Source organism: Centroberyx affinis, unplaced genomic scaffold, assembly GCF_046629955.1.
Source record: "Centroberyx affinis isolate AG114_WGS23_722 - 3 ecotype Tasmania unplaced genomic scaffold, CSIRO-AGI_Caff_v1 ptg002929l_1, whole genome shotgun sequence".
Lineage (NCBI taxonomy): Eukaryota > Metazoa > Chordata > Actinopteri > Beryciformes > Berycidae > Centroberyx > Centroberyx affinis.
Genome location: NW_027281048.1, coordinates 293,299 through 307,784, shown reverse-complemented (window position 1 = coordinate 307,784; position 14,486 = coordinate 293,299). Strand labels below are relative to the sequence as shown.

Below are 14,486 nucleotides of genomic sequence, written 5' to 3'. Positions count from 1 at the left end.
TGGAGTCATGAGGTAATGGTGATATGTTTTTGTTATATGTTCCACCGGCACAAATTCATTGACCGTGTAAAAGACTCAAGTGAAGGAGGGAGAAAAATCATTTGTGTAATAGTATATGGTCAGGACCCAGCAGGCTGCCGGCCTGCCACTGTTGGGCTGCCGCATGACAAGACTAGCAATGGAGTAGAATTATGTTTTAATGAAGCCGGGTCTGCAGGGTGAGAATACATTTTTCATTTGGGTGGGCTCAAAAGTGAAAACCCTTGATGTAAGGCAATACAAAGTCTCTTTTCTCTGTCTTTCTTTTTTTCTTTTAAATCCAATATGTATAAACCACTATCCATGTAGATAGGCTACACTGATAAAAGAATCAGACAGATGTTTCCTATAACAGAGGTAGAGTGTCAGCTAATAAGTGTAATGCAGCAACCTCACATTTATGGGGTACAAATAGTATTGTACCACCTCTATTCAGTACTCCTACAATTACCGGTAATAAGCCTTTTATGTAACTAAATGGGAAAACACTCTCCTTTGTTATATCATTCTAATCTGCATAATCCATCATCGATGAATGAAAGAGAGCGGATAAGCAGTCACTTTTGCCATCAGTAACATAATATAGAAATTCAATTTTAGGGGATGTGAGATGAAGAATACCTCTTCTCCTACTGCTAATCACAATAGACCTTTGTGCACTGGATTTGAGTTTGTAAAAGCAGACTCATTTGTTGTAACTCATAGCAAATTATGAAAAAAAGAATAATTTGACACATCAGATCACGCAGGGTTTCTGTGAAACATATTATCCTGGCAATCCATGTCACTTATACACTTTCCAAGTTTCCAAACTTTGGAGAGGTGGCAGTCACTGCCTATTGTTGACTCAAAGTGAGTGTGAACTCTCTCACAAAGCTCTTTTTACAGAAGGCGTGACAAAGATGGTGTCAGTGAGACAGAAAGCACTTATTCATTCATACTGCGAGATGACAGCTAAGCTGTTGAAAGAGAGAGGAAAAACCTTCAGAAAACACCTTCTAAACACCCCCAGCCCTATTTTAGGTCCACACTCACTCACTCACGCACGCACGCACGCACGCACGCATGCACGCACGCACGCACGCACACACACACACACACACACACACACACACACACACACAATTGTCTGTTTCCTCACAGATAGATAGAAGCATACATGACACTAGGGGTGTAAAAAAGCATTTGAAGTTAGAAAGCCAAGTTGGTTTGAAAAGGTGGGATCAATTAATGTCTATTAATATCTAAGGGTTTTTTTTTTTAATATAAGGGGGAAAGGGTGCAGAATAGAACAAGTTGTTGAAAATATTCTATTGACACACTGAGCTGTTGTCATTTGAAGCTTTAAGTTTTGCCTTGAAAATAAATGTAATGCTTTGAACAAGTACCTTGGTGTAAGGTTTACATATGTGCAATTATTGCTGAAACAACTGAAATCGAATTGTATCATTGTTTGATTGAATCGTCACACCCCTATATAACCCCCCCCCCCATCTCTTCCAACACACACACAAACACACAGAAATCATGACCCTCCCTCTCACACACCCCTCCTCCTCACTCACTCACACACATTCAACCCTGCCCACCACTCACATCTCAGGGGAGCCGGTCCTCCAACTCTTGTCCCTCATGCTGAAGCTGCCCAGGCTCTCCCTCTTGGCCACCTTGTCCTCCCGTGGGCCCTTGTGCTCCCGACGGGTCACAGATGTCGTCGCTTTCTGCTCCAGCTGAGAAAGATGTTCCATGCTGCTGTACACCTGCAGGGGGACACAGTCAGACCAACAGACATTTTGTATTAAGAGCTAGGGAAGAATCCTGAATACGGTGAGAGCAGGTCCTACATAGAGTTAGAGAGATATATATAAAGGTTTGTGGATATATCAGGCCGATATTGGCTTTTTAATAAAAATTGGGTATATGATGATATATACAGTATATGATGGAAGTGAGGCTATGATTCTACTCTACCAGGTTTAGGGGTTGCAGCCTGTAAAACCTACAATAAAACCTGCCTCACTCTGCCTTTAGAAGCTGCTGACCCACCTAAAAGAATTTAATTAGTCTAGGTTTCCATGGAGAGTTTTAGTGTCACTTGATGGTCCAACTACTGTTCCACAGGCTTTTCTACCCTGAAAAGAATACAATTCTGAATCCTTATTAGTATTGGCCTTCAAAAACCCATATCACCATTGTTCCAAGATTAGGTAATAGTGAAGGTGGACTGCGCCTGAATTCCTATGTAGGAGTAAATGTCAAAAAGTGAAAATGTCAAATGATATTTTGCTTTGCGGACGAACCATATAGGTCAGATCAAAGCTACACCAGTATGGGAAAGTGACCATTTGTACATCGTTGGGTCAGATATGTTCTGAATCAATTACCCTTAGTTAATAGTTAAATTCAGTGAAAATGTATAATATTTGGATTTTATTAAAGCCCTGGGGAGCACTGGTTTTAATTTTTTTTTTTGGAAAGATGACTCCACAATCTGTGTAAACTATGTAATGTTGGGGCACAAAGACATCATGTTCCTGGTATGTTATAGCTCACACATTATATTCCCTCTTGTCGCATGTTATATCTTCCTCCTTCTCCCATCTTTCATCTCTCTGTTTACTATCTAATGAAGCAGACATGCAATAGAATAAACTAAATAGCTTGCTTCTATTAGTATCCACAGCTGCCCACTGAGTGTCTTACTATCAGCAGTATCTCCAGCTGCCCACTATGTGTCTTCAGAGAAGGATAATAAACTCCCATAGTCTCCCAGCATCATCCGTGTGACCTTTACATGGCAAAACATATAGAGAGCAACAGAATTGATTACACCTACTACACTGAAGTGCAGCTTGTGTGTTTCACCATGTATGTGAGCGCGGACTTGCACACAAACACACACAAACACATACACACAGTTATTCTGACAGGGGCTTATTATGTGCAGGATGAGATAGGGAAGCGGAGCTGTGTGGGGGAGTGCAGCCGAACAGCAGCTCCGTTAAGGGAAGCTTAAAGATTATTCAGCAGCGCACCATGGAAACAAGTATCAGCTCCGACAGAAAGACTCAGCTTTCTTCTACAGCACAAAACCAGTAAGATTAACAGCCAGAACACATTCACAAGTATATTTCATTTATTAAATATCTGATTGCCCAAGGGTTTAATGTTATCAACATTTGAAGCAGTATTTTACTAAGGCGTTAGGCAAAGCTGCTTCAAGCACTGTTTGATTATTCACATGCCATTTGTTTATTTTTTTCTTTCTTTTTTGGTTTGGTGATATTTTGTTTCAAGCCCTGTGTTGTTGTTTTTTATCTCACCTGCACAAAATTTAATTTGCATCTTTCTGTGGTTTTTTTAATCTTACATTTTTTATCACTTTGTTGTTCTAATCACTTGATGCTCCCTCTTGTACTGTAGTAATAAGCCGTCAAGTAAAGGATTTGAATGTGTACACATGTTCACTTCAAAGAAAACCTGAAGTGCCTCTCAAAAAACTATCTGTGAGCTTAAGTGCGAGTGTGTGTGTGTATGTGTGTGTGTGCCTAATATACTTTCTCATGCCTGCATAAATGCTACTTCAAGCGTGTGCATGTGTGTGTTTACTGTACACCTCATTTTGCGTGTGTATCCCTGAGAAGCAAAAGGTCTTTGCTGGCCTGCTCTCCTACAGCAGAGCCACTCAGCAGCCCTCTTCACCTCCACTATAATTGAAACTGGCCCCTCAATGAGGCACCTTCCATTTACTGAAGAGCTCCTTCTACTACTTTATAGTCCAGACATAAGAGGATGGACCAGGTGACAGACAGGAGGAAGGCAGATGGGAAGAGAGAGGGAGGGAGAGAGAGAGAGAAAAGGATGTCAACACAGAAAAGACACCATGAGGTGAGAAAATCCCACCCAAGAGGGAAAGTGTGACAGAGAGAACACGCCGACACACTGAGAGAGACAGAGGAAGAGAGCCAAACCAGAATCAGAATGAAATAAATGAGAGCGGACAATGGAAAGAGCGGACCTAGAAAAAGAAAGAGGGATGAAAGTAAAGTTAGCCGGGGGTCATTAGAAACACATCACAGGTGGACAGGTAGAGGGAAAAAAGGCTCTGACATGAAAGGTACATGGACCCCCAGACGCCTTAAAATAGAAAATGGAGAGAAGAGGGATAAGGAAGCATGTTGTTATGGTTACAACACCCCAATTACTTTCTGAACCCCACACATGATACCTGTCCATAGCTGAGACCCGAATCCTGCCTCCAGTCCCGACTCGCTGTACTGTATGACCTCACTTTGTCTGTCCGGGACTCTTTTCCCCCTTCCTCATCTAATTCTGCCAAAGAATCTGAAGTGCCAAGATGAGTGCGCTATACCCATTTCAGTCATCATGGGGTGAGAAGAAAAAAAGGAGTTTGACAGAAATAATAACAGCATGACACAGTGAGAGGGAGAAAGAGAGAGACAGAGAGAAAAAAAGGGGAAAACAGAATAAGAAGTGGCAGAGAGAGAGAGAGAGAGAGAGAGAGAGAGAGAGGGGGAAAGAGGAGAGGGTGGTAGAGAGATGAAGGCTGACCTTGCTGAAGCGAGGAGAGCAGGAGGAGAACTGTCTGATCTCCACTGGCTCGTCGTCGTTGGTGTCATCCTCGTCGTACGCGTTGATGTGGCGGTAACGGTCTGAACGGGCTGGGGGGGAGGGGGGAGAGGGGGGGGGGAGGGAGAGAGAGAGAGAGAGAGAGAGAGAGAGAGAGAGAGAGAGAGAGAGAGAGAGAGGAAATAAAATATACGAGACATCAGTTCAACTCAAAACGTACATTTCTGAATGCAACGCCGATAGTAAATTATTCAAATCTATTCCACAACATCGATGTAATTGCTGTACTTCACACACGCACGCACACACACACACACACACACACACACACACACACACACACACACACTCACTATCAAAGTAGCTGGTGTCCTCCTCTGACTCCAGGTGAGGGATGAACTCGGCCTTCTGTCTCAGCAAGCTGTTCCAGTCCAGCTCGGTGAAGAACGGGTGCTGCTTCACCTCGAACGCTCCGCCTGGCGGCCCGGAGGACACACAACACAACCTGTCAGCGCCTCATTAAAACACACCTGGACAAGTAGGTTAACAGTCCCAGTTGGGATGAGGGAGAGTTCCCGGTGTCAGAGGACAGTACCTGTGCCCAGCCTCATGAGGGGGTTGGTCTGCAGCAGGGTGGAGATGAGCGCCTGGGCGTCCGCAGGCAAGGCTTCATCGCCGTCTGGCCACACGATGTCATCTGGTTGGAGACAAAGCAGAAAGGGTACAGGGTCAGAGAGAGGAGGAGGAGAGGCATTCTCTCACTTTGAAGTTTTTGAAGACGACAAATCCATGGCCGATATTTTTCAGCCCAGATTAGTGCGAAATTGTCGTTACTACCCACAATGTGAACAGGGAAAAAAGATGTATGTATGGAAATGGAAGAAAACTAGACTGTTTGGAGAAAACTATTAGATGAAAACTACGTATTAAAAAACATTGTTATAAATGTAAATAAAAATAACTAGAATTTATAAAAGAAAAAACTAAAACTGAACTAAAACTATCTTGCCTACTTGTAAAGCTTCTGCAGGCCAGGGTTAAAAAAGGAGAATAAATTTGGGGCGGAGAATTTTTAAGTGGTCCCAACTTTTAAGTTAGCCAAGTATGTACTGAAAAATTCATGTAAATAAATGTTTTAAAATAATTTATCCATTAAGAAATTTTGCCTCTCTCACCATGCAACCCAATATGATGAAACACCCTCAATCAACACCAAACTTTTGTGGTTTGTTTCCAACAAAAAGAAACACAAAATGTCCCTCTTGTTGTAAACGTACAAGAAATCCCCACAGAAAATAGTGGAAATGTAATACTTAGACCTTTTGACACTCTTTTAATCTTTTAATGATGTAGCTGCCCCTCTCCTCACCTGTGATGACCTGTCCAAACAGCTCCTCAGGAGTGTCTCCGAAGAAAGGCACGCAGCCCACCAGGAACTCGTACAGGATGATGCCCATGGCCCACCAGTCCACCGGCTTCCCATAGCCCTGACGCAGAATCACCTCTGGGGCAATGTACTCTGGAGTACCACACACCTGGGGGACGGAGAGAGGAGGGGGGGTGAGGAGAGAAGAAAGAAAGAAAGAAAGAAAGAAAGAAAGATGTTTGGTGTTTTATTTTACTTCCTTTAAATTACATCAAATCTAGGCTATCAATAATAATGTGTTCTGCGATATTCAACATCACAAACAATATTGCGATATTCATGAAATATTGCGATATCGGCCCAAGCCTAAACACCAGATCTGTTAATAGGCATGTACAGTATTTGCCATCAGCTCGTCTTCTCTGCTCTGTCTCTCTCTTACATATTCAACACTGATGACATGTTCAGGGGATCATCCTAATAATCAGAAATACAGTAATAGTATGCTGTTCTGCAGAGTTCGTGTGTGTGTGTGTGTGTGTGTTGCACATGTGCACGTTCATATGGCTACTGTCTTACACAGCCGACATCATTACTGACTGAATGAGAAATGCTTTCCTAATCAGAATCTCCACTAGAACATGAAAGCGAAGCCCTGGTCTGTTTCATCTGCAGATGTGAGCTGATTACCGACAACCAAACAGATGCCTGCCGCTCCCCAGAATGGCTGCAGGACACATGGGCCAATCTGATTAATTATGACTAGCTTAATTCAGAGCGTAAACAATAACTGTAATTGCAAAATGGGACTGTGATGGAGATGGAGAGCATTAATGATTCACTGATTCAGACTGCACAGGAAGCATTATAATGCCTTGTGTCTTCATTTGGAGATTATCGGTTTTGCAGGATGACTTGGCTTGTTTGCATGCGTGGCTGGGGGAGAGCAACAGAATTTGAATGCCAGCGCCTGTTTATCCCACTGTGCATCCTATCTTCTGATTTAACCTGCTTTGCATCATTCAAGTGGGATTGTTCTTTTGGGAGGGATGGGCCTAAGCAAGCACACTCCATGTGACTTCAGCCACATCTGAAGTTATTTCTAACACAGAGTAAATAATATAAAAAGCGAGAGTGATCCGTCCTATTGGTCAAGGTTGGTAGGCTACAGCTACTGTACCTGTTTATCCAGGAACTCCCTGGCATCCTTCTCTATGTGTCCCTCGTACAGGTTGGTGGTAAGGCTCATCAGGCCCATCTTGGACAAGCCAAAGTCGGTCAGCTTGATGTGGCCCATGGAGGTGATCAGTAGACTATGTGGAGAGAGACAACAGGCAGTTAATAGGTTAATAGGTTAATAGGTTAATAGGTTAATAGGCAAATTAAGAATAAAATAATAAGATAAGATCAATAAGATCTGTATATCATGGAATATGTGGCCCTTAAGGCAGCCTAATCATACAGACATTGTTATGTTTCACCATTAGTGTCCCCATGTATGTCACTGTGCTTCAAAGCTTAAAATGATGTAATACAGAGGAATCCCTTTATATTACAGAAAGTATTGTACAGATAAATTTAACCCAACTTCTTATTTTCAGTAATAGTCACTACATCTTCCTCACCGCCGGAGGGGAAAACACTCACTTGTCAGGTTTGAGGTCTCTATGGACGATGCCATAGTTGTGCAGGTACTCCAAGGCTAGAACAGTCTCAGCAAAGTACATCCTTGCCAGCTCCACAGGTAGAGCCCCAATGTTCTTCAGCAGAGTGGCACAATCACCTCCTGAGAAAACATAGGGACAGCTACTGGTTATGCCTCAAATGTGAGTGGAATTTGCTATTTCTATTATTTTGACAAGAGTGGACAGTGTCCTTGTTGGAGACATGATTTGATGGAAACGATACAGACAGCGAGGATGGATTGCAGCACACCAAGTCCGGAGGATGACAAGATAGGATTTGATCCTCTGCTGAGGCAGAATAATATTATGATAATATATGATGCATAATAATATCATTCCCACCAGCATCAAGTACCCTGTGCCTGTGCATGAGCAAATTCAGTGCATATGTGTTTATTCATCTTTTTGACTTGTCATCCACCTTGGCTGCCACTAATCCATGTTTGGCAGTGTCATCATGGATGAGTCACTGACACACACAACTATCCTTCATGCCTGAGTGTGTCTGCGCACTAACAGCCAGAATAAGAAACGCTGCAGCTATCAGGGCCGTGACCGAGCTGCCCTCCAGGAAATTCAGCACAGCTAGGGAGGAAGATGAATTGGGCTTGAGCAGCAGTGTGAAACAACTGACCTTGTTTTTCGGCATCTACCACTATGGCCAGACGAGGCACTTTGATGCGAGTCGTTTGACTTTCTGGGTATCGTTGCGATAGTGAAATAAGAGTTGTTCAATCTCATCTGCCCTTCTGAAGATCGAAGACAGCTAAGTGTAGGCAATCGCTCTCTTTCCATTCCACCATATTGCTTTCATTTATCTGATACTGTCACATGTGTTATGGAGGGCCTAACAAGGACAAAAAAGATAATAACATCACTTACATTTACATTTTTATCATTAAGCTGACACTCAGGATAACTTGCAATGAGTGCAAAACTGGAATAAGCTTATAAACTCCTAGACTGCAAGCAACCAATAGTAAGGAGTGCAAGGGTGAGAGCCGCAGCACCCAGACAACAGATGTAACTAAATACTCCTGTGTCCTGAGAATGATCGTGGATGGTGGAGAAGTGCTAGGTCAGGAAATAGGAGTCAGGGAGAAAAGGGTCAAAAGTGTTGTTGTTATTTTCTAAACAAGACAGTAACATGATCCAGCCAATCCTCAGACACCTGGCACGTCCCAGACACAATCCAAACCTGTCATGGGGGATCCAGAAAGGACAAACAGCACAGGAAAAGACCAAAAAAAAAAAAAAACTTACCCAGACTTAAACAGACTTACCCTCAACGTATTCCATGACCATGCAGAGGTGGCGCCGCGTCTCGAAGGAGCAGAACATGGAGACGACGAAGGGGTTCTCGGCGAAGGTGAGGATGTCCCGCTCCACGAAGGCCTGCTGGATCTGGTTCCTCAGGATCAGGTTCTGCTTGTTGATCTTCTTCATGGCGAAACGCTGACGTGTCTCCCTGTGGCGCACCAGGTAGACGGCACTAGGGGGGAGGAGAGGAAGGAGAGGCAAAAAGGGAGAAATTGAGAGGAGTGGCGGCGGCCAAAAAGGGGTACGGAGGAAAGACGGCAGGGTGAGAAAGAGGAGTCAGAGGTCGGATCATTTTGTGGTATGGGAAGATCAAAAAAAGGAGAGCAAAAAGAGGGGATAAGAGGGATGAAACACTATAGTATGTAAGAGTTTGCAGCAAAAAGGGCTTGCAAGAAAGGCTTCTATCTACTTTTAGACATGGATTTAATACAATATGGCTGAGTGGATACTAAGATTTAAAGGGGTTTATATACATCTGAGCGCTTACTTAGATTTCAATCCACTGCTTACCCGTATGCTCCATTGCTAATCAGCTTGATGGTCTGGAAGTCTCCTTCACTTGGGGGCTTGATGGCTCTCCCTTTTCCCTGGTTAAATAAGCAACATGTTGAGGAATTATAAAATTGAAATCAACATAGAAGTGGTTTAAATTCAGTGATATTCTCAAGTGTCCTGGATTATTGGTTGATTTTGGTGGTTGTGTGTACATGTACACTTATGTCTGCACGCATGACTGTGTGTTTGTTTGTGCCTCACCTCTGCTGAGTCATCGGTCTCCGGGGTGTGCGGACCCTCACTGTCGTAGCTGTCGAGGCTCACGATGTCTGTCGGGGAACGCGATCATTAACAAGCGAACCCGGTGTCAGAATGAAAACAAAAAAGACATATTTCTCACACCGAAGCGCTTCGCCTTACAACACCGCTCCGAGGAGATAAAATTGAATTTGCACTTTGCTCAAACATCTTTTACAAAACAGCTATTCACAATTTCAAAATAGCCGAAGGGGCCAAAAGCGTCACATCACAGCAAAAGAAAAACAGGAGAATTAAAATAGCTTCTCCCTATTAATTTTTCTTTCCTCCTTCAGCCCTCCCTCCCCCTCACTTTGTACTTGCTCTCTCCTTGAGAAGTCTTGGCAGCCTGTTTGCAGCGCTCCTGCTCTCTTGTACGCGACAGCTGCTCAAACGCACTGATTATAGTTCTGTTTTGTCGAAGCGGGGAAATAATTTAACGATTACTAACTCTGGGAAGGGTTATGAAGCCATGCTCTGAGCGTGAACTTCATGAAACCTAAATGTCAATGAGCCAAGGAGAGAAAAACTAAGAAATGGCTGTTGTTAACATTCCGCCGGCTTTTGTCTGAGCGTTAAAGTTATGTGAAAACAACTGATCTTGTCAACAGTGTCTCTGGGGAACCAACAGAACAAATGAGATAGTGTGAAAGTGTGTATGAATATGTGTGGATGTGTATGTATGCATGCATGCGTGTGTTTATGCATGTGTGTGTCTATGTATGACAGTGTGCAATACAAAGTGCCAGATCAGGGTGTAAAGTGCCACATTGTTAACAGAGATTAACTGTGAAAGACCCAGCAGAGCCATATTTCTCCTGAATTCAGAGACAAAACTGCAGCAGCTTATTGTGAACCGTCATTCCGGGCCATTTACCCCATCAGCTAATGAACAGCTCTTGATGGATTAGACCGGGACGGGTTGAGCAGATGTGAATTAGAGCCGTGAGTTCGGGGGCCGAGTTTGAGCCACGATGATTAATGAAAGACAGCGATGCCACTGCACAGCCAGCCAGTAAATGAGCCAGCCAGTCGACAATCTGCATCTCAATAAATGTCCTCAGCCTGAACATCCAATACAGCCGATCAGCAGATACAGTGTGAGTTTTTTTGTTTGTTTTAAATGCAATACAATAACACTGCTGATTTCTCAGTCTGCAAATACCAATCGGGCTATTTTTGTTTTCATGTCTACAGGCAGCCAACAATGTCTGTCTGAGAGCTTTTCACAGTGCAGTTTTCACACAGCACTTGAAATAGTAACTAATGCACTTTCTCACTGTCTAGTGTTTACATATTCCCAATTAAAGTTACATACATACAATAAACCCTGAAGCATATCATAATTCTGCCAATTTCTTTCTTTTCTTCTGTCCACCCACACTTCTTTCCTTCCTCCCCATCTCTCTCACCTTCCAGTGGGTCCCTGGTCAGCCCCAGCTGGCTGATAATGTAGCGAGGGATGTCCGTCTTCATGAGTTGTCCCTCCTTGGCGTGGTCCTCCGCTGCCTCCAGGAGATGGTAGAACTCCTCTGGGTTGAACTCCTGGCATCGGGGGAGGAAAGAGGTTGAGATGCTCAAGATGTGTTCAATACAGCTGCACCTTAAAGCTCTATGAACTCCACTGACTGGGTTGAACAGTATATACTTCCAACTTGTAGCTTTACAGTATGAAATATACTGACTGGTTTGAGCTGGTGGAAGGAGGGGATCAAATACAGTTCTGAGAAAAAGCTTGGAATTACATGGATTTCTGCATTGATTGCTCCTAAAATGTGGTCTGATCTAAGTCATTACAATAGATAAACACAACCTGTCAATGTCTTTATTGAAGACATTGTTTAGACATTCGCAGTCTGGGTTGAAAAAAGTATGTGAACCTCAAGGATAATGACTTCTATGAAAGGGGGTAATTAGAGTCAGATATTCCAATTAATGTGCTGACATTCAGATATGGGTTAGAGGTGCGCTTTCCACAAAGTTTGGTTCCTAATCTGCTTTTCACAGCAGACATCTGTTGAGGTGAAACATGCGCTGATCAAAAGAGATTTAAGAGGACTTCATCTGTTGAAGTGCATAATGCCGGAAAGGGCTACAAGAGCATCTGTAAAGACTCCATCAGTCAACAGTCAGGCAGATTAATGGAACAAATAGAAGAAATTCAGCGCTGTTGCTACTCTCCCTAGGACTGGACGTCCTGCAAAGACCACTGCAAAGAGCGGCATACCAATCTCAAGGTGGTGACAAAGAAGTCTAGATTAACAGCTAAGGATCTAAGGATCTGATGTCAACGCCTGTTTTCACAAGTCCACAATAAGAAAAACATGTGGTGGGACAGTGGTGTTCAAGGCAAGCATACCACAGAAGAAACTACTACAACACCAGATCCTCATCCAAGCTATGAACCATGGTGAAGGGAGCATCATGGATTGCGGCAGCTTGCAGTCATTGAGGGATCAACGAATTACAAATTATATCAGGAAAAATGTAAATCTACAACACAAGGGCTTAAACTGATGAACTGAAATTAGCATTTTGGAATGGCCAAATCAGAGTCCTGACCTTATGTCCATCGAAATGCTGCACCATGACCTGAAGTGAGCTGTTCATGCAAGACATCCCAAAAATATCAATGAACTGAAAATATTCTGCAAAGAGCAATGGTCCAGAATAACTCTTAACTGTTGTGCCAGTCTGTTCAGCGGCTACAGGAAACGTTTGGTTGAGGTTATTTCTGTTATAGAGTTTCTACCAGTTCCTAAATCTAAAGGTTCACATTCTTTTTCCATCCAAGACTGTGAATGCTTCAACAGTATCTTCAATAAAAACATGCGTGTGTGTCATTTGTTTATTCAGATTGTGTTTATCTATTATTGTGACTCCAGGTAATTCCCAATGGTTCACAAACTTTTTCTCACAACTGTATGTTCTTGGAGTGTATTTCCCAGCAACAGTGCTAATTTAATTCTGAGAGTGTAAAAATCAACATGATGCCGCTGTTTATAGAAGTCCACACCATCAACTCTCCAATGAGACTTCAAAATAACTGTCACTGCATAATCAACACTTATTAACACTGGAAGATCAGATGTGTTGGATTACAAAGACCAAGCAATGTTTTTCTTTTCCCTTGCAACATTTCCCTGGTGCCGATACACTTCCAGGAGAGTCCAAGGAAAGGTTATAAAAGAAGGATTGATTTCCGATTATTTGAAGTAATACTGACTGGGTTTACAGAAAATGACCCATGCTCATTGACATCTAATGAACACTAGGTTGTTGCAGTGACAAAGGGATGTTGAACAAGTCCATGACCGTTGACAGATTTCATGGTATATGCTGTACCACCACATAAATGCATCAAATTAATTCCAAAGGTGTTCACGACTAATAATCATAAAACTAGAATTTACTTTCCCCTGCCGAAAACACATAATCCAATGCAGCTATGGGCTTGTCAAACAAACACAATCACTGCTAATACACTCCTAACTTTAAATTGCTTTCCTAAAAACATCCTTCTTCCGATGAAACAGCCTTTTGTGCTGTCCTGTGGGATTCTGTTTCATTCCTGTTGGTGGAATAACATTTTGATTAGAAAGCAAAGCCTGGGGCAGCCAGGATCATTTCCTTCCTCCCCTGTTCTCTCATATCGGCTCGCCTAGACCAGGGAAGAGAGAGAGAGAGAGAGGAGAGAGAGAGGAGAGGAGAGGAGGAATAAACCTCCTCTCTGATAGCCGGCTCTGCTCCAGGATAATATTCTTGCGGCTAACGGCCTTCCGACTGTGTCTGTGACATTTTCACCAAATCAGACCTTGCAACTGACTTGAATGCTAAATGAACTCTATAGGCATGGGCAACAACGGTGTCTGTCTGTGTTTGTGTGTGTGTGTGTGTGTGTGTGTGTGTGTGTGTGTGTGTGTGTGTGTGTGTGTGTGTGTGTGTGGCGCGCGCGCGCTCTCCCTCTCCTCACCTAACTGCCATGAGGATCTAAAGTCCCCTCCGCATCCTGCCTGACCCTATCGACCTCTTCCGTCGGTCGCCTTGGCAACGGAAAGATGAGCCGGGGGGGGGGGGTTGGGGGGCGGGACCATGCCAATGACGGACACGGGAGGCCATCAATCAGTGAGTCGAAATCCAGGTACGGCCGTACACAGAGAGGCTTGTTATCACTAAGTGAGTTGGGGTGAGTTATGTACGCATCAACACGGCAAGGACACGGCTCCCAGCTGATTCGATATGCTGCTGGGAAGACTGGCAAGGAGCGGGGGTGGAGGGAATATTTTACGGTTTCGTGTTTAGTTGGAAAAATATCCCGAGGCGATCAGCATATAGTGTGCTGCAGCAGAGATGTGTAGTGTGTCTGGCTGATGAATTTGATGACACAGCTTGAAGTAAACCATGACCTCTGCTGCATATACAGTACTATCTATACCACATCTCACATGTTTTCATGTATTAAGAATCCGGAAGGGGGAAAGTAGTTATACCTGAAAAAACCGCTGCACATTACTAGGCATATGCATTCGAAAATGTAAGTCGTCCCCATGTTGGACCTTGGAATTCCAATGAAAGTGCAGAAACAAAACAAAAGATGCTGACTGATCACTAAATGGTCACTAACACAGTTGCAGTCGGCCCTTAAAAGAATGAACAAGTACAAGGAAAACAACAAGTGAAAGAAAAAAGACAAA

The 14,486-nt window shown here is 43.3% G+C and overlaps 1 protein-coding gene across 1 annotated transcript in view; it reads right to left on the bottom strand.

The window, feature by feature from the left end:
- Positions 1-14,486, bottom strand: part of LOC139658576 (microtubule-associated serine/threonine-protein kinase 1-like) — a 45,935-nt gene that overhangs the window by 5,350 nt on the left and 26,099 nt on the right. Inside the window, exons 10-20 of the mRNA XM_071536703.1 lie at positions 11,205-11,337; positions 9,757-9,824; positions 9,511-9,587; positions 8,964-9,172; positions 7,643-7,781; positions 7,176-7,308; positions 5,999-6,164; positions 5,225-5,326; positions 4,983-5,105; positions 4,612-4,721; positions 1,636-1,799 (exon numbers count right to left, since the gene is read on the bottom strand). Coding sequence (XP_071392804.1) covers positions 1,636-1,799; positions 4,612-4,721; positions 4,983-5,105; positions 5,225-5,326; positions 5,999-6,164; positions 7,176-7,308; positions 7,643-7,781; positions 8,964-9,172; positions 9,511-9,587; positions 9,757-9,824; positions 11,205-11,337 — 1,424 coding nt within the window. The remainder of the gene's footprint in view (positions 1-1,635; positions 1,800-4,611; positions 4,722-4,982; positions 5,106-5,224; positions 5,327-5,998; positions 6,165-7,175; positions 7,309-7,642; positions 7,782-8,963; positions 9,173-9,510; positions 9,588-9,756; positions 9,825-11,204; positions 11,338-14,486) is intronic.